A 23,932-nucleotide genomic window follows, 5' to 3' on the forward strand; every position below is an offset into this window, starting at 1 on the left:
TCTCTGAGACGATCAGTCTGAGGTAGTGATCATTCAAGCACAGGGGAACTTACTTCAAAGTGAGAATGTTTGTGTTAGATTTCCACAGAATATCGTTTTCTTTGACTGGGAAGACTGTTGAGTTGCTCATGAGTATTCGTAGTATTAGTGAGCCTGTGTATCTGACGCTCTCCGTGGTGCTGAAAGGAGGGCAGTGATGTTTGGTTAAAGGACACACTTACTGTATACAGAGGTGCAGCACTGAGCCACACCTGTATCACACAGAACTGCACTCAACAGTCCCAGCAGGCAGGACAGTGGGGAACTGTTGCCACCTGCTGGCCAACCATGGAGCTCCAAGCTGCAGCTGTCCGGGACTCACTACATTTCCTCAAGTACTGTACTTAAGTACACTTTTGAGGGACTTGTACTTTCCATGTCCTGCTCCTTCATACTTCACTTCACTACATCTCAGAGATAGTGCTTTCTTGACTTCCTTCATAGTGTGTCGTTATATTTATCCAAAAATAACTTTAATCTAAATGAGCCCAACAAACGTATTGCAGCATGTGAATCACAAACTTCGATGAGGACACGTGATGATTCATCTGTCAGTATCAAACTCTCACGTGTTCCTAAAGGTCAGCATGATAATGTGACATGATACCTTATCACTGCGCTCTTCTGTCTGAACGCTGCACTCTGCACAGTGAGCAACCTAACCACCAATTATGCGGAAAAGCAAGTTGGAACAACCTCTGATTTTCACTTCCTTGTTTAATGTTTCATTCCTGTCCATGCACACCTCCAGACTGCGCAGGCAGCCCGGGCGTGAGGCCGTGATCTGGTTCCAGAGACTTCTGCAGGACTCCGCCTCAGGCTACCTGAAGGGTGTCACCTGCAGGGTGTCAGCAGGGCTTTAAGGGACGCAGTGGAAGAGGACAGCTCATGGATATTTCCCTAAAAACTTTGTGAAGAGATTTTTTTCGTCAATCGGAGGCAGAACCTCGCCTGTGCGGAGGACGCATACCTGTGCGGACTTGCCCGCAGCACGTTGGGACTCACGTGGAAGAGTCGAGGCCGAGGAGACACTCCTTACCTGCCCCCACTCCACCCTTCCTCTCTCTGTCCCTCTCTCCCTCCCTTTCTCTCTCTCTCTCCCTCCCTTTCTCTCTCTCTCTCTCTCTGTCTCTGTCTCTCTCTCTCTCCCTCCCTTTCTCTCTCTCTCTCTCTCTCTCTCTCTCTCTCTCTCTCTGTCTCTCTCTCTGTCTCTCTCTCTCTCTGATAGCGGAGGAATCTGAAAGCTGAAATGTCGGCAAATGAGAGAGCAACGCGAGCACTGAAGGAGATCCTCCAAAACCCTGGAAATGACGCTTGCGCAGACTGCGGCGCCCCCGGTAAGAAGATAAAACCTCTGAATTAGTTGTAAAAATGTTCCGGACAGGGAAGTCAAACTGCGTCGCATGTCTTGAATTGCTGAGATTTGACAACACGGTTGAGGTGATCACTAAAACACACCATGTTCACGCACTTTTCTTTTTAAAAGTCAACCCTCGCAGGCCAAATGTCACGCTGCTTGACTTGTAACGTAACACTAGGGTCTATCTATCTCTCTATGCCTCTATCATCTATCTATCATCTCTCTATCATCTATCTAAATGTAGCAGATACTTCACTTTGTTATTCTGATTTTAAATGTGAGTCAGGAACTCGCAGGGAAGAGCTCTCCAGGAGCACCTGAAGGCACCACCACAGGTGAGCCTCTCAGGAGTCAGTAGAGCTCTGCAGGTCTGCACATGCAGAGAGGGCTCGTGCCCTCCCTCACTGAGCCTCACTATGGAGCATTGAGGGATCATTATTTCTATAAAGGATCATCTTGCATCATGTTGCTGCAGTTAAAGTGCAAAGTACCATCAGTGCCAGGCTTTATCTGTGTATCTCTAAAGTGTGTTTATCTAAGGCAGGTAGACGACACACACGTCTAATAATACTCCCTCTGCTCCCGCTTCCTGTCATTTCTCTCTGTTCCTCATGATTGGACACAAAAAGAGAGTTACTTTGGCCAGTTGGCATGTGAGGACTATATATATAAATGATTATATATCATTCTAATCTGCTGTGAGCGACTGGAACATTAAGGAATGTTCTCCCTGCTCAGCCATCGGGGATCTCTCGTGATAAGAGCACGGTGAACACGGGCGGATTATGAGACAATGGGCCTCTGGGCACAAACGTGCAAAGCCCCCCCCCCCCTCTTTATATAGAAGGAAGACCACAGCGTGCGTGCGTGTGTGTGATTGATCAGTTTATCGGCAGAAATGTAATCAACAACAATTCTAATAATTAATGAGTAATATTTTCTTAAGGCAGAAACAGGATTCGATGCCTCTCTCTCCAACATTTATTAAATATCTTTGACTTTTTGCCAAATAAGTCTGATATTATATTTATGCCTGGCTGGTCCTCGGGGTCGCAGAACTTGTTATATTTCACAATTGTTTGGCCATTTATAAGATTAAAAGTTGAATTAATAAAAATAGATTGATCAATAGAATCAATAACAAGAATAATATATGCATCCCTTGCTCTTGTCCCCTCCATCCTTCCTCCCCACCCACCACCACCACACCATCACTTCTCTTGTGCATCTCATACATGTCGTACTCCATGTGTTCGCTCCACCTTCCTCTCTGCAGATCCTGATTGGGGCTCCTGCTCCTTGGGGGTGTTCATCTGCCTGGCCTGCTCCGGGATCCACCGCAACCTCCCCGACGTCAGCAAGGTCAAGTCCCTGAGCCTGTCGCACTGGGAGGACCACGAGGTGCAGGTGAGGCGGACACCAGGCCGAGATGCTCGCAGTATGTTTAGTAGAGGTTGAGGTATAGCACACGTTCGTCACATACTGTTATTATATTTCCTCCCTCATCAAAGTTATTCATTTGCTCGGACATAATGCTAGAAAAGGCACCTTTTAGATTTTAGGAGCATGGTGAAAGAAAAACGTTTCTATTTTTCATGTTGATGCCTTTTATGGGGAAATAAAAATGAAGTGCACTTCAATCATTTCACATTATTACCCAGAACATTTCCCCGGTTGCATGACGTCGTGCATTATTATCCACACACACCAGATAATAAAGGATGTTGCTCCTTTGAGCATCTTTATCTAAATATTTCTAACATTCATCATCTCAGTTCTCTGATTGTTAGCTTATTGTAACGTTGCTAAATGTTATACCTGTTGAGCAGGTCAAAGTAAAAGTGCCACGATGTCATTCATCCTTAAATAATCTCTTATTTCACGTGTTTGTTAGTTCATGTCTGAGAACGGCAACGAGCTGATGAAGATTAAATATGAGGCTGCTGTTCCGTTCTACTACTACAAACCAACCTACAAAGACTGCCAGTGAGTAACCTTTGAAACACACACACACATACATTCTTCATCATGTGAATGCATGTGCATTGTGTGCATTACCACCTGATTTTAGTTCAAATAAACTTTAAATGCTTTACCAGCCCAAATCTCTAAATTACATTTAAGTGTGAAGAAGGTGAACTGGGAAAGACAACACAGTTTTTCCACAAGTGTTTCTATTTAGTTTTCCGCTGTGGATTGTTCCCCCTCAGTGAAGACGGGTTGCTCAGCTGATGCTGCAGCAGAACGTCCACACCATGCAGGGGACATGCAGCATTATACAGTATATCCTTATGTCACTCATGTATTCTGATCTTGAAGAAAGGTTTCCTCCACACCTTGATAGTAAGCTCACTTTCTAACGATGTCATGTCCTCATTCACTTCTGAAGATGTATTTGAAATAATACGTTCAAGGTTGCAGGGCCTAAAGTTCTGTCCTTCTCTCACTCTGAGCAAGTAGTTGGAGATACATAAAGTACCTTTTATAAAGCATTCAGCTCTATTGTACTGTACTTACCTTTGAAATGTTCCACCGCTGGGGCAGCTCTCTGCCGGTGCAGCTTTTGGCAGCGATTCACTGTCTCTATCTGTCTCCATCTGTCTTTATATGTCTCTATCTGTCTCTATATGTCTCTATATGTCTCTATCTGTCTCTATCTGTCTCCATCTGTCTTTATATGTCTCTATCTGTCTCTATCTGTCTGTATCTGTCTTTATATGTCTCTATCTGTCTCTATCTGTCTCTATCTGTCTGTATCTGTCTTTATATGTCTCTATCTGTCTCTATCTGTCTCTATCTGTCTCTATCTGTCTCTATCTGTCTCTATCTGTCTCTAGCTGTCTTTATATGTCTCTATCTGTCTCTATCTGTCTCTATCTGTCTCTATCTGTCTCCATCTGTCTCCATCTGTCTTTATCTGTCTTTATCTGTCTCTATCTGTCTCTATCTGTCCCTATCTGTCTTTATGTCTTTATATGTCTTTATATGTCTCTATCTGTCTCTATCTGTCTCTATCTGTCTCTATCTGTCTATATCTGTCCCTATCTGTCTTTATATGTCTTTATATGTCTTTATATGTCTCTATCTGTCTATATCTGTCTATATCTGTCTCTATCTGTCTATATCTGTCTATATCTGTCTCTATCTGTCTCTATCTGTCTCTATCTGTCTCCATCTGTCTCCATCTGTCTTTATCTGTCTCTATCTGTCTCTATCTGTCTCCATCTGTCTCCATCTGTCTCCATCTGTCTCCATCTGTCTTTATCTGTCTTTATCTGTCTTTATCTGTCTTTATCTGTCTTTATATGTCTCTATCTGTCTCTATCTGTCTCTATCTGTCTATATCTGTCTATATCTGTCTCTATCTGTCTCTATCTGTCTTTATCTGTCTTTATCTGTCTCCATCTGTCTTTATCTGTCTCTATCTGTCTCCATCTGTCTCTATATGTCTCTATCTGTCTTTATCTGTCTCTATCTGTCTTTATCTGTCTTTATATGTCTTTATCTGTCTCTATCTGTCTCTATCTGTCTCTATCTGTCTTTATCTGTCTTTATCTGTCTCTATCTGTCTTTATCTGTCTTTATCTGTCTCTATCTGTCTCTATCTGTCTTTATATGTCTCTATCTGTCTCTATCTGTCTCCATCTGTCTCTATCTGTCTCCATCTGTCTCCATCTGTCTCTATCTGTCTCCATCTGTCTCTATATGTCTTTATCTGTCTCTATCTGTCTTTATCTGTCTCTATCTGTCTCTATCTGTCTCCATCTGTCTCCATCTGTCTCCATCTGTCTTTATCTGTCTTTATCTGTCTTTATATGTCTTTATTAGTCTCTATCTGTCTCTATCTGTCTCTATCTGTCTCTATCTGTCTCTATCTGTCTCTATCTGTCTCTATCTGTCTCTATCTGTCTTTATCTGTCTCCATCTGTCTTTATCTGTCTTTATTAGTCTATATCTGTCTCTATCTGTCTCTATCTGTCTATATCTGTCTCTATCTGTCTCTATCTGTCTTTATCTGTCTTTATCTGTCTCTATCTGTCTCTATCTGTCTCTATCTGTCTATATCTGTCTCTATCTGTCTCTATCTGTCTCTATCTGTCTCTATCTGTCTTTATCTGTCTCCATCTGTCTTTATATGTCTTTATTAGTCTCTATCTGTCTCTATCTGTCTCTATCTGTCTCTATCTGTCTATATCTGTCTATATCTGTCTCTATCTGTCTCTATCTGTCTTTATCTGTCTTTATCTGTCTCCATCTGTCTCTATCTGTCTCTATCTGTCTCTATCTGTCTCTATCTGTCTCCATCTGTCTCCATCTGTCTCCATCTGTCTTTATCTGTCTTTATCTGTCTCTATCTGTCTCTATCTGTCTCTATCTGTCTCTATATGTCTTTATCTGTCTCTATCTGTCTCTATCTGTCTTTATCTGTCTCTATCTGTCTTTATATGTCTCTGTCTGTCTTTATCTGTCTTTATCTGTCTCCATCTGTCTCTATCTGTCTCTATCTGTCTCTATCTGTCTCTATCTGTCTTTATCTGTCTCTATCTGTCTCTATCTGTCTCTATCTGTCTTTATCTGTCTTTATCTGTCTCTATCTGTCTCTATCTGTCTTTATCTGTCTTTATCTGTCTCTATCTGTCTCTATCTGTCTTTATCTGTCTCCATCTGTCTTTATCTGTCTCTATCTGTCTCTATCTGTCTCTATCTGTCTCTATCTGTCTTTATCTGTCTCCATCTGTCTCCATCTGTCTTTATCTGTCTTTATCTGTCTTTATCTGTCTCTATCTGTCTCCATCTGTCTCCATCTGTCTCCATCTGTCTCCATCTGTCTTTATCTGTCTCTATCTGTCTTTATCTGTCTCTATCTGTCTCTATCTGTCTCTATCTGTCTCTATCTGTCTTTATCTGTCTCTATCTGTCTCTATCTGTCTCTATCTGTCTCTATCTGTCTCCATCTGTCTCCATCTGTCTCCATCTGTCTCCATCTGTCTCCATCTGTCTCCATCTGTCTCCATCTGTCTTTATCTGTCTTTATCTGTCTCCATCTGTCTCCATCTGTCTCCATCTGTCTCCATCTGTCTCCATCTGTCTCCATCTGTCTCTATCTGTCTCTATCTGTCTCCATCTGTCTCCATCTGTCTCCATCTGTCTCCATCTGTCTCCATCTGTCTTTATCTGTCTCTATCTGTCTCTATCTGTCTCTATCTGTCTCTATATGTCTTTATCTGTCTCTATCTGTCTCTATCTGTCTTTATCTGTCTCTATCTGTCTTTATCTGTCTCTATCTGTCTTTATCTGTCTTTATCTGTCTCCATCTGTCTCCATCTGTCTCCATCTGTCTCTATCTGTCTCTATCTGTCTCCATCTGTCTCCATCTGTCTCCATCTGTCTCTATCTGTCTCTATCTGTCCCTATCTGTCTATTTGTCCAGGGTCTCTATTTGTCCATGTACACAAGACGTTGTTCAGTCTGCTTTATGTCTTTTCTTTACAAGCTGCTTCTGTTCACATGTGTCTGTGTGTTCAGGACTTTGAAGGAGCAGTGGATTAGAGCAAAGTACGAGAGGAAGGAGTTCTCTGAGCCTTGGAAGAACTTTACATATGAGGAAGGTGAGTGTGTGTGCACACACACACACACACACACTCTCATGCATGCACACAACGCCTTCATGCTGCTAAATGAGCTTTGCTGGTTTCCTGCAGGAATTAAAGATGGCTTGTTGATGAAGATGGGGCGGGACAACGGGCAGTTCCTCAGCAGGCGATTCGTCCTCTCGGAGAGGGAGGGGACCCTGAAGTATTTCACCAAATATGACGTAAGCAGCGGTTTTTAATTCGACTTTAAGTAGCCACATTTCAGCACGTCAACCACAACACACATACCTTCATTAGGGAGCGCGATAAAGACACAAACGTAGACCACACCCCACATTATGTGCTGCAGTATTTTTACACGCACTTTATAATCACACCTACAAAAGCCTGCAAAAGGTATGTGTACGTGCTCCCTGTGCTGCGTGTGAGCGTGCTCAGACAAGCTGCTTCACTAAACTCTGCACCACCCAAAACATTTACAAATACTAGAAAATATACGGCTCATTTAGGAATTTGGCATAAAAATGTCTTTTTATTGTGAGTATTTCTTCTGCTGACCTCCAGTTCTCCTGCCGGCTCTGCTATAGCAAAACAACAAAGCCAAAAGCCTCCTCATAGAGTCACAGCGGGGATGAAGGGGAAAGTGTCGCTCAGGTGCTTCAGGTTTTGAGCCTGAGGTGTGTAAAATATATAAGTTAGAGTCTGCAGGCTTCTGTTTACAAAGATCTGTCAAACGTTCACTGACAGGAAAGTGTCAAATCTAATCATTTGCCAAATCTTAGTAAAATCTGTTTTCTGATAAGGTCAAGGTACACACGCACACACACGCACACACGCACACACAGATTATGTTCCCATTTCAATTCAAGTCATGACAGATTAAAGCACACCTTGCACAAACAGGTTTTGTGGGATTAGTGTCTCAGACGTGATGTTCTCAGCGATGCAGGCTGATGTGCAGACGATCGCTCCAGATGTTATTGTCATGGTTACAAACAGCTCAACATGTGGCCCCAGGCCTGACACCCTGCACACACCTCGACTCCGTGACTTCTTCTGGTCAAACTGTGGCAGCAAAAACTGAGTTTTTCATCAAAACGTTTTTTCATGATGACATGAAACAATTGCATTTCATTCATAATTCAGAAGAGCGCAGTTCTCCACCAAGGCCAGTGGTGCATTCAGGTGCTCCTCGGATGGAACCATTTCCTTAGTTGCGAAGTCGTTCTTCAGACTTTGGTGTTTCATGAGCTTTAAGTCGTGATGTGGAAACAACATGGACGCTAAAGAGAAAATGTAGTTTATTGCTCAGAACGTCTAAATGACTTGTTGATTCCTCCTCTCTTCTTCTCCTCCTCTCCTCCTCTCTCTCCTCCTCTCCTCCTCCCCGTCCTCCTCTGCTCTCCTCCTTCCTCTAATCCTCTCCTCCCATCTCATCCCTCTCCTCCTCCCATCTCATCCCTCTCCTCCTCTCCTCCCCTCCTCCTTTCCTCTCCTCCTTTCTTCTCCTCCTTCCTCTCCTCCTCTCCTTTCCCTTCCTTCTTCTCTCTTCTCCTCCTCCCCTCTCCTCCCTCTGTCCTGCAGGCTAAGGAGCCCAAAGCAGTAATCAAAGTGGACACCATCAACGCAACCTTCCAGCCTAAGAAGATAGGAAACCCCAACGGCCTGCAGATCACCTACCTCAAAGACTACAGCACCCGCAACATCTTTGTCTACCATGACAACTGCAAGGTGTGCTCTGCCTCTAACACAACCTAGAGAGAGTTAACTGTTTCCAGTGATGCCGTGTACGACTGTAAGTTACAGCATAAGTTGCCATTCGAATCCGATTTCTCATCCATCACATGGAGGGTAAAACACTCTGGAAACAAGGAAGTCGTGTTGTATGAAGATGTTTTACCTGGAAACAAACGCAAAGTGCTTGAAGATCTGGGAAAAACTTTGATTATCGATCATAATCCTAATAAACATAATCAGGAATAACTCTAATAACCTCTGTGTCGTCATCAGGAGATCGTAGACTGGTTTAATACGATCCGTGCAGTTCAGCTTCACTATTTAAAGGTGGCCTTCCCTGGCTCTACTGATGCTGAGGTGAGCACACACACACACACACACACACACACACACACACACACACACACACACACACACTTTATCTCTGCTTGCCTTGTTGTTTTCAGCTGGTGCACAAACTTACTCGGAACTTTCTGAAGGAAGGACAGATGGAAAAGACCGGCCCCAAGGCAAGTTACACACACACACACACACACACACACACACACACACACACACACACACAGAAACACACGTTCTGTTTCTCAAAGCCCTTTGCAGGTCGGATCCTGGACTGCTGAGGTGAAATGTCTGAACCTTTTACTTCCTCAAAGGAACATTTAATTCCAAGGGTTTGGAGGTCTTCATTAGCATTAACCAGAACACATCGCAGCATATTCCAGTCCATATAAAACCTGTTCACGTGGTCAAACACTGTTTTATGATGTGTAGTAATTATAGAGATCAGCAGTAATTACAGAAATGTCCACGCTGAAATAGAAATGGCCCTCCATGTTTAGTTAAGATATGATTGTTCTCCTGCACTGAGAACTTTCAACAATAATTCAGTTTTATAATGTGACCTTAACTTCTACAGTTGTGAAGGAGCCAGCAGTGATTTAATTATCCTGCACAAATGTGTTTCACAAAGAGACGAGGGGGGGGGACATCAAGAACCTTGTGAGGTCCCGGGATAATAACAGTCTTAGTGAGCAGGGCTGTGTGGACCTTTCTATTATGGACTGCTCTCTGGTTTAATATTATACAGCAAAGGTTCCCAATTGTTTTACAGCCAAGGACCCAACGACATTGGACTTTGAGAAACTGGGATGGACCTTTTGTTTGACTATTTTCTGACATTTTTAGACCAAAAGATGAATCAATTAATCTATAAAACATTATATGAATAATATATTAAACTACATCTCAACAAAGAATACACAAAACAATGCAACTCAGTGAGCTGCAAGTCGCACTGCACCTAACTAAATATCTGAGGCACATCAAGAGACACACGACATCTACTGCACATCTGTCCATCCTGGGAGAGGGATCCCTCCTCAGTCTCTCCCTGAGGTTTCTAACATTGTTCCCCCTTTAATTATGGGGTTTCTTTTAGGACGTTTTTTCTTGTGAGATGCGAGGGTCTAAGGTTAAGAGGGTCTGAGGACAGAGGGTGTAAGGACAGAGGGTGTAAGGACAGAGGGTCTGAGGACAGAGGGTCTGAGGACAGAGGGTCTGAGGACAGAGGGTCTGAGGACAGAGGGTCTAAGGACAGAGGGTCTAAGGACAGAGGGTCTAAGGACAGAGGGTCTGAGGACAGAGGGTCTAAGGACAGAGGATCTAAGGACAGAGGGTGTTGTATCCTGTACAGTCTTTAAACACTGAGACAAATGTATAATTTGTGATATTGGGCTGTATAAATACATTTGATTTGAAGAGAATGTCACTCTTACTGCAAACATGAACTGAATAAAATGTTTAGAATCATTTACAATTTGTTAAAAAATGTAAACTAGGCTTAATTCTGAATTGAGTTTCAGACACTCTGCTGCAGCTGAAGGGAGCTCGGCTGTACGACAGGCGGCCTCATCGTCCGTCTGTCTGAGAGCCAATAAAAGGCTTGAAGATAAACTTAATCTTAATTAGTGTCAATCACAGACGCACACAAAGAAGATGAAAGAACTTGCTGCTCGGGCCGATTTGCTAAACGGACGTCATCGTTCATTTTCGCCATGCACGTCTGAGACACGTGAAGGAGTCATTGAGAAGGACAAACGGTTGGTTGAAAACGAGACAGTGTGGCAGCAGACGGTGACATGAGCAGCCTCATTATCCAGAGCTTAAGTTTGAGCTTAAACTCTCAGAGGATGTTGTGTATCGATCATTGCTTTCAGCGTGGATCTGGATGTGACGTAAACTTTCAACCGCGTTCAACAAGTTTGACTTTTCAAATCCCGGATCTGGGTGATAGGGTTGTGTAACGGGGAATGCTTCACAGCATTCTTGACAAAGTGGTTGAATTGCACTGCAAAGAGATTCAGCATCAGTCCAGCAAAACATACATGAAACACCAGAAACACCCCCCCCCCCCCACCCCCCTGTTCTCAACGTCTCCATTCATTGTCTATGTTAGTATCACCAGTGATGCAAAATGGACTTTGACTTTTAGTGCTGAACCTATTTGTCTCCACCGACCAATGAATTGACAACAATTAACACGATTGATTTCATTGTTTTAAGAAGTTAGAGGTTAAATGATGAATGTATGATCATTAGTTGCAGCTCTACACACTTTAATAATCGACAGTCTTACATAAAGTATCAGGAAACTCCGATGCATGACTTGCTAATACAGTGTATGAATCACAGACTCCACCTTCAGTACGATGCTGCTTTGTGTGTCTCTCACTTCATGTCTGTCTCTGTAACTTCTGTCTTTACAGCACACAGAAGGCTTCAAGAAACGCTGGTTCACTCTCGACCAGAGGCGCCTCATGTACTTCAAAGATCCTCTGGTATGGCATCTTTACACACGCCTGCACACGTCACACAGACTTCAATAAATCATCAGTTTATCTTTAGTCTTTAGTACCTGAGGGACAATGGTTCCAACAATAATGCCTTGATGGTGGCAGTGGGTGTTTCAAAGTCAAAAAGCTCATTTCCAAGTAAAGTCCAAGTCGATTTGCAAATGTGTTTTTAATTTTGTCGAGTCTAAAGTCATCAAATGTATGACTTGAGTCCACACCTCTGCTTTACGGTATTCTTGAGCTCTAAAAAGATCTAAAGGAGCACCATGGCGAGTGGAAGGAGGAGGGTTTAATTAGTTTAAGTACTCAGTGGGGGGAGGCTGATATAAAGTACTGTCATCCATACTTAACGTTATTATACAGTCCTCACAGTATGGACGGGCTCAAAGTGAAGTGCAATGCTAACCTGCAGAGCAGCTTTACCCTGTGAGCTACGCTGGACCCTGCGTGTGTAAACCTTCATCTGATATCAGTGTTTGGAAGGTGGAGACGTTGTGAAAGTAAGATTCTGAATCATTGAATGATTAAGAGACTTGCTTTGAGAGGGGGCGGCTCAGGTTGCCCAAGACTTGGCTAAATACACATCAGATAGCCCGGCCAGATTAGCTCGGCAGTGCTGCTGATGTAATAGCTCAATGGAGAGGTGCAATGATTATAGGTGCAAGACAAGATAAACTAGTAGATGAAAGGAAGAGGAAGTCTAGTGAAGTTGAGTGTCGACTGGGAATATGTGGAGGAATGTCAGTGTCATTTGATCCTTTAGACTCAAATATGTATGTTAGGTGTTGGGTGCACAATGCGGTGGTGCACTGTGTAGGCTATTTGTTCAGACTAGTGGGAACAGAGAGTGAGATTTATTTCAGACAATTAAGTAGTGTCACCTGTATTAGCAGAACAGACTTGTTTGTTTTAAAGGATATCATGCAACAGTAACGCAGTAAGTGCTGAGGTTTTTGAGCAAAAAGAATGTGCACGAGTAAATATTTGTCAATGTCATTTTGACATTGAGACACCCTATAAACTCCCAGAAGGTATCAGAATGCGTGTTGTGAACACATGTGCTGGTAAGAAGTTGAGCATTAGCAGTGGAGCTAATGGATATGTCAGGTTTATGTTTAACTTCCTTACTTCCTTATAGTACTATTGTGTCTCTGTGTGAGGCTGTACTTACATGTAGCCACAGCTTTGACCTAAATGCTAATGTCAACATGCTAGCTTTCTCATAATGACAATGCTAACATGCTAATGTTTACCATCTTTGTTTAGCTTGTTAGCATGCTCACATTTGCTAATTAGTAGCTGAGGCTGAAGGAATGTCAGAGAATGGCAGATTTATCGTTTTGATAATAATTGTTAGTTGCTTCCCTAAATGTCTGTACTAAATGTCATGGCAATCCATCCAATAGCTGAAGAGACATTTCACAAAAAAAGTCAAATGTCACTACCATGGGGCTAGAGCAAACGTCAGGGGGTCACCACAGTCCATTGTTGCCATCAACGTGTGTTCACAATCTGATGGCAGTCCGGACCAAAGAGGTGGAACGACCAACTGTCCAACAGAAACCCAAGAGCCACGCAGCTAGCATGGCTAATGTTGTTTGTGAGCCGAGAGCATTAAACTTCAGAAATATTCCGTTGACTTATGTTCCTTTCATTCTCCATCTTTTTGAAGGACGCCTTTGCGAAAGGTGAAGTGTTCTTGGGAAACAAGGGCCACGGTTACAGCGCCTCCCCTGGCTTGCCTGCTGGCACCCACTGCAACGGCGCCTGGCAACACGGTATCACCATAGTAACACCTGAGCGTGGCTTCCTGTTTACCTGCGAGTCCGAGGCCGACCAGCAGGATTGGCTGAAACACTTCAATAATGTCATGAATGCTGTGATGTCCCCTCAGGAGTATACAAGTAAGAATTCATTAAATAGTCATTAATTATGTATTAGCTATTAGTATTTATAATGAGCTGCTGATTACGCCTTTTATTAGTGGCTGTAGCTGTTTGTTTTTTTAAAAGCTTCACATCAAATAGCTACTCCGCTCCACAGGGCGCCACTGAATAAGACATTCAAATAAAAATACTTCTTGGTCCTCAGTGGTTGTGGTGAAATAAATGTTCAGTAAAACAGTCAGCGGTTGCAATGCTAAATCGCTCCCATTGAAATTGTTAGCATGCTAAAGCGTAGCAGGTGATGTATGGCAGAAACGTATGCTTGCGCATATGAAAATTAGCATATACAACGTAAATGAACGTATACAGAGCCTATTGATAGCGAATTACGTACTTATACAAAACGTATCAGAGTGAATGGCCAACGTATTCGACAAATGTCCAACAGATACATAACGCATTTTTTAACATGCTCAAAAAATGTTTCACGTCTCAGCGTTCAACAACGTACACCAGCGTATTGCCGATTTCATATGCGCTAGCATACGTTTCTGCCATACGGACCTGTGTTACAGGGCCTTGAACACAAAGAACGACTGAGGTTGATGGGAGTTGTTGAGGCATTTCTCTCTGAAACAATAATATCAAACTTGTGGCGCTATGAGAAAAGTAATCACCAACAGCATTATGATACATCGTCTAGGAACCATGAGTTCTTTGTTAATTCATCCAATAGTGTTCAAGATATGTCACTATCAACCCTAGAGCTGTGCCACTAGCTTAAATTTCGCTGTAAATGAATCCAATGATGGATCATTTTAGTGTGAACCAATATATTTCTCATGTACTGCAGTGAAGAACTACACGTGTTTCTATATAAGAATAGGAAGAATGAACGGTACACCAGGACATACAACATACAACATGATTAGTCTGTTTGGGTAAAAGAGCATTTTTTCTAACTTTGGACTTTGATTTGTATTCAAGTGGAAGCGTTGTTCAAGCACAAACATTGATGGACCAGAGGCCCGTGGGACCGTCTCCTCGCACCCATCACCGATCTGACACAGGACACGCATCACTTCTGCCTCTGAGCATGTATCACTATATGTCCCAATGCTGCTCTTTGGGGTTAGAATACAAACAAGAGGACCAAGGCAATATTCTTTGGTAAATTAAAAACATTATCTGACAAAAGAAATAGTAATACTGAACCGAAAAAGTTGGTTCCGATCAGATACCAAGTAATTCAGGGCCAGAATGTTAATTTCCAGGCAAATTTAAAGGCAAATATCAAATACAATATTATTTTATTATTGTAAATGGAATGTGCAAACATGAGAAAACGTTTTTCTTTTTGAATAAACAAAATGCAAACGTTTATTTGTCGAGAACAATGAATATTTCAAACTTCTTTTAGTGCAAATAACTAAACAAAAGCACAAACTGCCCCTGACCATCGTTCACAGCTGGGACACGATGCTCCTCTTTCGTTCAGCCATCATGTGCTGGTAGGAGTAACTGGTCAGGGTGTGCGCTGCGGCAAAGAGAGGAGTCAGGCACTATTTTCTTGCCCATTCTTACTAATTCTAGGAATGTAAAACTATTTCTGTGCCAGTGGATTTATTTTTAATATAGTAAAATATTGTCTTTGGATTTTCTAGGTTTATTAAATATTCAAAGTAAGATTAAAGAAAAGGGCATTGAAGGTGAGAAGTGCCTTGGTCCTCTTGTATTAAGTGTTGTGATTATTGGGTAATACTAATAAGATACAGGGAGGGAAAGTTTCATCTGTGGAGGATTCACACTTCCTTTTGATAAAATCCTTTTTATAAAAATACAATTGTAGTCGTTGGTTGTTTTATGTAAACGTTGTAACTACTGTCATGACTTTGAGCATTTATATTCAGCAAAAGTATTGCAGTCCAGTTGATGGGCTGCTTATTGTGCTGGTTCAGTATCTTTGGACACACTACCTGTACAGTTTGCATCACGAATTAAACATTTATGATTGTGTATTTTATTTTAAGTCTACTGTTGATTTTGAGACATGCGAGTGTGTCTGTTTGTAAAGGCAGTGTGAGCCATTACATGGTGTCACAGCGCCTCCCTGTGGCAGACGGTTCATATAAGTCTTTGTTCAAACAATCAACAATTCCAGTTAAAGGTTCTTTCTTTCTTCTTTTTTTAAATTGATATGTTTTATTGTCATTTTATGTTTTCCTTTCCTGTTCTTTGGTTAAAGAGGTACTCTCATTACGTATTGACTTGGTGTCTTTTTTTTCTTCTTTAAAGGCATTTCTATGCTTGAGCATGGCTGACTGACATACCACTTCTAAATATGGATGATCTCAAATAAAAAATATTTCATCTGGAAGTTGTCAAGGAATCTCTTTATAGATTTTTGAGCAAATTCAGTTGTATTAAATCAAAGATAATGGATCCAAAGGTAGGTTCCATTCAGATCTCATCTTATTCCTCTAAAACGTTATTCTGTAATTATAATATCAGATTTCCTGCACCATATAGATTTAAAGTAGAAAGTTGGATTCTTTAACACTCCTTATATAAACAGAGAGAGCAGGTGTATTCAGTTTTAAGTCGTGAAGATAAGGTTTTCAGCAAAACAAAACAAAAAGACAAGTAATCCCTCCTTAGAAAACGAGCTAAATACACTCCTCTTATGTCTTTATATGTAGGATGTGTTTGGCTGTTGTACATAGATATGTGTGTGTGGTTGTGGACAATTTCCCCTGCCAGTGATTTCTGGGTGTTTAAAACTACAGAGGCCCGAGAGGAATACCTCATAAATCTATAGGTCTATGCTAGTTTTTCACCCTGGTGAGAAAGAGGGAGGAAAGAGGACAGAAGAGGAGGGAGAGTGACCACGAAAACCCTAAAGAACACAGACCCAACAGTCTTCTGTCAAACCAGGGAGTCTCATGGAGCCGAGGCTCATCTGCCAAGCATCAAGTGGTTAATGGAGGGAAAGAGGACCAGTGAGCCGTTAAAATGGATCTTTTGGAGGAAGCAAAGGATCTCTACCACATAGGTGGAAATCTGGAAAAATTAAGAGATGGATTTTGACTGAGGATTCGACCCTACTCCAATCAAGACAAAAACAGCTCCTACTGTGGAGACAAATCTGCTTCATGTATTGGAAGTGACATTATAATCCCCACGAGGAGACTCTCTGGAAATGTGAGCAACTGAAGTCTTGTTCAAGTACACCTTGGCGCTGCAGGAGTTTGCCATCAGAGATTTTGAACACAGTTTGAAAGGTGATATCTTGTTTACGCTGATCCTGGTTTTGGAGAAATATGGTACTATGGCTGTGTGGAGGACCTTCTTTCTGGGTATAGTACGCCACGGGAAAACTCCTCTGACCTGGGATCTGTGAACCTGCAATGAACTGCACTCCTAATGCCACCATCACGCCACACCTGGGACTTGTCCTGAGCCCGGGGGCTGGAGATGGAGGGACCCAGGAGAGTGGTGGTGGTGGAGGCAGTGGAGGCCTTTGGGTGACATCTGTACTCGGTGCCACACTGATGATCATGTGTGCTATGGGTGTGGCGGGCAACACGTACACACTCATCATCACGCGTTCAGCCGCTTTGCGCCGGACAGGTTCCATGTACGTTTACATCGTCAATCTGGCTCTGGCAGACCTGCTGTATCTCTCCACCATCCCCTTCGTGGTCTGCACCTACTTCGCCCATGACTGGCTGTTTGGTGAGGCTGGCTGTCGCATCCTGCTGAGTCTCGACCTCCTCACCATGCATGCCAGCGTCTTCATTTTGGTTGCCATGAGCCTGGAACGCTACCGTGCCGTGGCAAGGCCCTTCAGCGCACACAGGTCCTCGTCCCGTAAACGGAGGCTTGCGGCAGGGATTATCTGGGGGTTGGCTTTCGTGCTGACGCTTCCCATGATGGTGATGATCCGCCTCAGGGAGGGCAAACCAAACAATGCTGGTTTGGTCAAGAGGATCTGCTTCCCTACCTGGACCCATGAGGCCTTCAAAGCTTATATCACCGTCCTGTTTCTGACAAGTGTTTTAGTGCCTGGATTGGTTATCGTTGGGCTGTATGTGGGGCTAGCCAGCCGCTACTGGGCAGTGCAGGCTAGTTTGGGAGGAAGCAGCCGCTCTGCTCGGAAGCGAGGACTCAAACAAAAGGTGGTTTCGATGATCTTTAGCATCATAGTGGCCTACTGGGCTTGTTTCTTGCCTTTCTGGGGATGGCAGCTAGCCAAACTGTTCTCTCCAGAGTCCCTCAACGCTTTGTCTCCCGCTGCTCATAATTATGTGAATTTCTTTGTCACCTGTCTGACCTACGGGAACAGCTGCATCAATCCATTTCTTTACACTCTTCTGACCCGGAACTATAAAGATTACTTGGCCCAGAAAGGTCAGTCTGTGGGTTCAAGCAGGGCTGACCCCGGGTCAGCTGTGACTACACCACTGCAGGAACTTTAGTGGATGAATAAATGATCACTGAGCATAGACACTCAAGCAACACATTGTTTATGCCCAGTCATTCGCCTGAGGGAGGACATTTATGTTCTAGTGATTTTGTAAAAAACTGGAAAACGTCATATTTGTGAGACTTGTAATGTGATGTAGAACTTTCTACAAACTTTGTAAATGCTGCGAACACATATTTTTTCCCAGCTCTGTTGAGAAGTTTAAGCAGAGCTGTTAGGACAAATGACAGCATTTGATTTTGTGTTCTTTATTATAGAACCTAACATCCTCACATGTACAGATGATCGTCTACAAATCTGCCTTCTTGATTGATTGATTATTGATTATATCCTTCTGACAAATACACATTTGATAGAATCTCTAAGCTACTGACATTTGGGTTCAAATGTGAATTATTTCCCAAGTGAATTTTTTTTTAATTATCATTGTAAAAGTTACAAAATGGGAATTTCCAATAGTTTGGAAGAAATGCTGGAATTCATCACATCTCTTGGTTACTTTGCAATTGCTCTAGAATTTCTAATGGCTGGTCAATGGAGTGAAATGTAAAGATGTTTCCTTTACTCTCCTATTTGCCATCCACATGTAAAGGATATTTCATCTCCTTGCAGGGAATGTGGTTGCGTCGTGCCACATTCCTCAGCCCCGAGCCACGGCTTCTTTGAGTGCTCCTGCAAATTGTCTCTGTAAAAATGTCCATCTCACCTCCTTCGTATCTGCTCTGTCCCTTTGCATTATCCTGTTTAATTCTCTGTTACCTGCTTATAGTGCTGTATATTGGCCAACAAACTCTATGTTCTTGTTCACATTACATTCTTCAATGTGTTCGATGTCTAATACCATATTTAACATGTCACCCTTTTGTACAAACTGCAGAATAACACAATAATAAAATGGAGTTTATTAAGTCGTCACTTACGGACATCATGCAGCTTCAGTGGCTCTTATGTGGTTTTAATATCATTGAATGTATGTCCACATCTCTTTTTACTGGCTTTAAAACATGCACTGGTTTCATTTTCTCACGTACAATCTAAAACGTGACCTGAACTAGAAACAACTCTTCAAGTAAAATACAGATTTTAATTAGCTGATTCAGGTACAAGTGTAAAAAGTACCTTTAGATTCATGAGTTTGATGAATGTTGCATGTAGAGATAAAAGAACGTAAATCAATTGTCGATTAGGACTCATCGTTGGAGATCGCTGTGTTGTATTAGTGTGTCAGTGAGAGAAATATAGAGACACTTTTCTTTTTGTCCATCAGCATTTATTAACAAACCCAGTGACTGATGATTGTAAAGCAGACACGATGAGCTGTGTCTCCCTCTGTAGGCCGGTTTCTCTTATTACAACAGGAGGCCTGGGCCTGCCTTCACTGTTGGAGAACACACCATTAAAGCGACACATAAAAAGGTGGAGGGCTCAGAAGAGTTGAACTTCTACTTGAGCTTGATGCCGATGATCCTTGCTTCTCCGCTGACGTCGAAGTAGCTGTACTTAACGTCTCCCAGTCGGTTGGGGAAGTTCAGCATGGAGCCATCGGGGAGCTTGATGTAGAACTGCTCATTGTTGAAGTTGATGTGAAACTGAGGAGCGGAGGACAAAGAGATAAAACATGATTTATCTTTCAGCGTCAAGTTCATTTCATACAACAAAAAAGACGAGGACATGCAGGTATAAAGAATGACTCTCCCTCGCAGTGGATATTAAGTTTTATGAGCCTATAAAGTCCTTCATGATTGGACAGCTCAGTGTCTGTTGACTTAATGTTTCAGCGCAGATACAAAGCCCACTAATAACCTCCTTATGGCGAAAGACATCCTGACATTTGAGCTTGAGCTACAATAAATACAAAACATATTCCATCAGATACATCAGAGGTGTGTGTGTGTGAACGGTTTTCTATTAAAAAGAATACTTAAACTGATTAATCGATTATTTATATAGAACTATATACATAACTATATATATAACATATATATAACTATATATATAACATATATATAACTATATATATAACATATATATAACATATATAACTATATATATAACATATATATAACTATATATATAACATATAACATATATATAACTATATATATAACATATATATAACATATATATAACTATATATATATAACATATATATAACTATATATATAACATATATATAACTATATAACATATATATAACATATATATAACTATATATATAACATATATATATATAACATATATATGTATAGATATATTATATATATATATATATGTATATAACATATTTATATATATCTATATACATATATAGATATATATCTATATATATATATATATATATATATATATCTATATATATATAACATATTTATATATATATATATATATAGATATATATATATATATAGTTAGATATATATATAGATATATATCTATATATAACATATATATCTATATATATGTTATACATATAGTTATATATAGATAATTATATATAGTTAGATATAATATATAAATATATAACTATATCTATATATAACTATATATATATATAGATATATTATGTTTATATATATATATATCTATATATTATATATACACATATAGATAGATATATCTATATATCTATATATATATATATATATATATGTATAGATATATATAGTTACTATATATATTTATATATATATATATTTATATATAGTTTATATATATATATAACATATATAAATATATAGAATGAGAGATCTATAGAGAGAATCTATAAGAGATAGATCGAGATAAGAGATAAGAGATATAATATAGATTATATATATAAATATTATATAGATAATATATAGATAGATATATCTATATAAATATATATATGATATATATATAGTAGATAGATTATAATATAGAGAATAGATCTATAGTATAGAGAGATCGAGAAATAGAATATAGATATTATAAGATAATATAGATATAAGAGAGTATATAATATATAGTATATATATATATATATAATATATATATATATATATCTATATATATATATATATTAGATATATATATATATATTATATATATATATATATATATATATATTATATATATATATATAATATATAATAATACCTATATAGATATCTATCTATCTTTATATCTAAATAGATAGATAGTTGGTGATTAATTTAATAGTTGAAAACCAATCCATAAATACTCAGCTCTAATGTAAAATAATTAAAGTAATTAGGGTGAAACATTTGTAGGAATACTAAGAAATGATTGTGTGAACTTTGTTTTACTCTTGAATTCAACAGAAGAAGGTTAAAGTGAGAATGTGTAACTTCTGAGAGCAGTAAAACACACCCTGCACACACACACACTCGCGTTTTGCTGATTCAGCTTTTCTTCGTCAAAAATGTAAAAAGACATTAATGTACAACTGACTTTACTGAGTCAGGGATTATTCTCTTCATGTGCTGCTGCACCGAGTGTGAGCATTCAGCATCATATTGTAAGTGAGTGCACTGTGTGTGTGTGTGTGTGTGTGTGTGTGTGTGTGTGTGTGTGTGCGCGCTTACTTTCTCTGGTTTACATTTACACCTTCCAGTTTACACACAATTCAATCATGCTTCCTCAAATATTATCAGAATATAAATACTCGATCATATTTTATGTGCAGTGGAAATGAAGCTGACCATTGGCTCTGTACATCCTTATATCTCAATGTATAAACGTTTTCAGACACTCTTGTCCTCTCCCAGCTCACCTTGCATTCCTCCCCACGTACGAATGGGAAGTTTCCCTCGCGGTGCTCATCCCCCCAGCATCCCCCGGACAGGGAATTGAAGACGATGGTGTTGACGTCGCCGCAGTGGTCGAAGCGGGCGTTGAAGTGCATGGCGATGTTGTCCGAGTCATGGCCGATGTTGATGGCGAAGCTGGAACACAACGCAGGAACACAGAGGTCATAGAAGGTGCATTGAAAAGAGGAAGAAGTGGATGAAACAGATCTCACAGTACGCTGTGTGACTTCCACTTCATTCACTGGAACTGAATCTAATTGCTCTCTTATGAGGGGAACTCACGAGTTGCAGTCGTCCTTGGGTTTGATGCGGACCTTGAACTCTTTCCCCTCCTTGATTGACATTTCCTTTACTTTCTGTAAAGGGAAATGACAAAGAGGGATATGGATGGATGAATTAACTAAAATACATTTAAATTCAGAATAAAAGTGTTTCTATTGAGGAAACAAGAGAACGAACGTCTTTTACGTGAGAACATTTGTACAACTAGTCGCCTGTTTAATTGTAGAACAACTAAAGTTTGGATCAGACCACCAGTGTGAAGTACAGAAGAGATACTTCACAAGAACCAGGGCTCAATATGAACTGTTGACTGCTCTGTTCCTCATGTTCTTCCTACCACATAACATTTATTTCTATCTTCTCAGTGAAACTAAAGTGCGCAGACACACAGGAAATCAATTTCAGTCAGAAAATATTTCATTTTAGAAGAAGTCCATCCACAAGATTTAAAAAATGCTTTGGCATATCATTGACACCCTTTAGAGAGACAAAGGAACGACTGTGTGGCCGGTGTCCTGTGGGAGAATTCATGATAATGTGTTCTTGTTTCAGCTGTTGATGATCAACCAGATGAACGGTGTGCCCTCGGCTGTAAAAGCACCGAAACAGGAAGGCGCTTTATTTGTTCCTTGATATGTGGTCGTCATATACAGACAATAAAACCATATAAAAACTCTCACTACCACGGTGTATCTGCACACACACACACACACACACACACACACACACACACACACACACACACACGTGCAAAAAGCAAAAAATACAAAACTAGTAAACCTGAGTGAACACTTAAGATTGATTCTAGAAGGTTGCACATCATCATGGCACAGATTGTTCTTTAACGTCGGTGAACCTGTAATCAATACAGCACAAACATTCCACCTGTCCTTCCCGGCCCCTATACATGTACCTGCACCACACCCATAGATACCTCCGTCTACACCACCCACAACATCCCTTATCTCAGATCAATACTGATTTATCAGTGACTGCACAAGCAGGATGTTGGAGAAGAATTAAGGTAAATGACACTTTATTAATCCCTGTGAGGGTTTGTCGTTTACATCCCAGCACCTGTCGTCTGTTATCGTACCGTACAACATGTCTCACAGGGATGAAAACAGGCTCAAGACTGACACACTTAAGCACTTATTTAGATTTTGAGAAGTGACACTTAATCTACATGAGGAGAAGCACTTTCTTGGCAGAAATACATTTTAGATTTGTTGCTGAGCTTTGGTTTTGATCTACACAATCTGTATCACACTGTAAACGTGAGAAGTGACCCTGGAAAGAATGTTAATGATTGACAAGATACTAAAAACAATGATATCTATTTATAACCTTTGCTCTCCTTTCTGAGAATCAGAGTTAAAAATGCAAAGATTATTAACACAAACCTCTTTAAAATTGACCACAAAGAGAGTGTATTTAGAAATGTGATGTGGCACATAGGACCATAACTAAGACAAGGACTAACAAGATAATCAATGCAGACATTCGTCCATGTGGAGAATGAAGAAATATCCTTTGAACCACTTACCATCTTGGCTGTCTTCAGTGGGTTGTGCCTCCAGTGACAAAGTTCTGCAGGCAGGTGAGGGGTTTATATAACACTAGTGACGCTCACTGGGGGCAGCAAGCAACCAACGGGAAGAGGGTTGTAAATAAAATGGCCAATCGCACATGACTTCAACTTTCAATTGGTTTTACAGCCAGGAATATTACAATACATGGACGAACATACTGTAGACTTACTGCACAGTAAGGGGTCAGGAGTCACTGGTGTCTGACTTTCAATGACATCTAAAGCAATTCCAAGGCAGATAGAATTAATAGCTGAGTATGACCATATAACAATGTATAAATAAAGGCAAATAATAAATACTGACACGATATATG

At 40.6% G+C, this 23,932-nt stretch overlaps 3 protein-coding genes across 6 annotated transcripts in view; 2 read left to right on the plus strand and 1 right to left on the minus strand.

Annotated features, from left to right (window-relative positions):
* Positions 1-439: 439 nt before the first annotated feature.
* LOC115005483 (arf-GAP with dual PH domain-containing protein 1-like) lies at positions 440-15,833 on the plus strand. Of its 3 annotated transcripts, XM_029427323.1 has the most exons (12): positions 440-620; positions 791-1,376; positions 2,676-2,806; positions 3,294-3,385; positions 6,926-7,008; positions 7,102-7,214; positions 8,578-8,724; positions 9,004-9,087; positions 9,177-9,239; positions 11,496-11,567; positions 13,255-13,486; positions 14,456-14,484. In XM_029427323.1, the coding sequence occupies exons 2-12, from the start codon at positions 1,289-1,291 to the stop codon at positions 14,482-14,484; spliced, it is 1,134 nt and encodes a 377-aa protein (XP_029283183.1). In that variant the 5' UTR covers positions 440-620; positions 791-1,288. The 3 variants fall into 3 exon arrangements, with proteins under 3 accessions (XP_029283183.1, XP_029283182.1, XP_029283184.1); XM_029427322.1 differs by lacking the exon at positions 440-620 and having other exon boundaries at positions 1,289-1,376; positions 14,456-15,833; XM_029427324.1 differs by lacking the exon at positions 440-620 and having other exon boundaries at positions 1,341-1,479; positions 14,456-15,833.
* Positions 15,834-16,875: 1,042 nt separating this feature from the next.
* Positions 16,876-17,946, plus strand: LOC115005503 (urotensin-2 receptor-like). Its single transcript, XM_029427352.1, has one exon. It carries the CDS (start codon positions 16,876-16,878, stop codon positions 17,944-17,946), a length of 1,071 nt encoding a protein of 356 aa, XP_029283212.1.
* A 1,337-nt stretch (positions 17,947-19,283) lies between these two features.
* LOC115005492 (beta-galactoside-binding lectin-like) overlaps positions 19,284-23,932 on the minus strand; it is a 37,141-nt gene continuing 32,492 nt past the window's right edge. Inside the window, exons 1-4 of one of the 2 annotated variants that reach the window (XM_029427340.1) lie at positions 23,574-23,713; positions 22,028-22,101; positions 21,709-21,880; positions 19,284-19,543 (exon numbers count right to left, since the gene is read on the minus strand). In XM_029427340.1, the coding sequence (XP_029283200.1) occupies positions 19,397-19,543; positions 21,709-21,880; positions 22,028-22,101; positions 23,574-23,576 (396 nt within the window). In that variant the 5' untranslated portion in view covers positions 23,577-23,713 and the 3' untranslated portion in view covers positions 19,284-19,396. Of the gene's footprint in view, positions 19,544-21,708; positions 21,881-22,027; positions 22,102-23,573; positions 23,714-23,932 lie in introns of those variants that run through there. The other variant, XM_029427341.1, reaches the window with a different exon arrangement.

The sequence above is a fragment of the Cottoperca gobio genome, unplaced genomic scaffold (genome assembly GCF_900634415.1).
Source record: "Cottoperca gobio unplaced genomic scaffold, fCotGob3.1 fCotGob3_30arrow_ctg1, whole genome shotgun sequence".
NCBI classification, from domain to species: Eukaryota; Metazoa; Chordata; class Actinopteri; order Perciformes; family Bovichtidae; genus Cottoperca; species Cottoperca gobio.

What these genes read in the sequence shown, in the direction of transcription:
- LOC115005503 (XM_029427352.1), top strand. Translation starts at nt 16,876, where the DNA reads ATGAACTGCACTCCTAATGCCACCATCACGCCACACCTGGGACTTGTC.
- LOC115005483 (XM_029427323.1), top strand. Translation starts at nt 1,289, where the DNA reads ATGTCGGCAAATGAGAGAGCAACGCGAGCACTGAAGGAGATCCTCCAA. An exon ending in CGCAGACTGCGGCGCCCCCG is followed by an intron (nt 1,377 to 2,675) that starts GTAAGAAGATAA and finishes TCCTCTCTGCAG; the next exon opens with ATCCTGATTGGGGCTCCTGC. An exon ending in TGGAAAAGACCGGCCCCAAG is followed by an intron (nt 9,240 to 11,495) that starts GCAAGTTACACA and finishes CTGTCTTTACAG; the next exon opens with CACACAGAAGGCTTCAAGAA.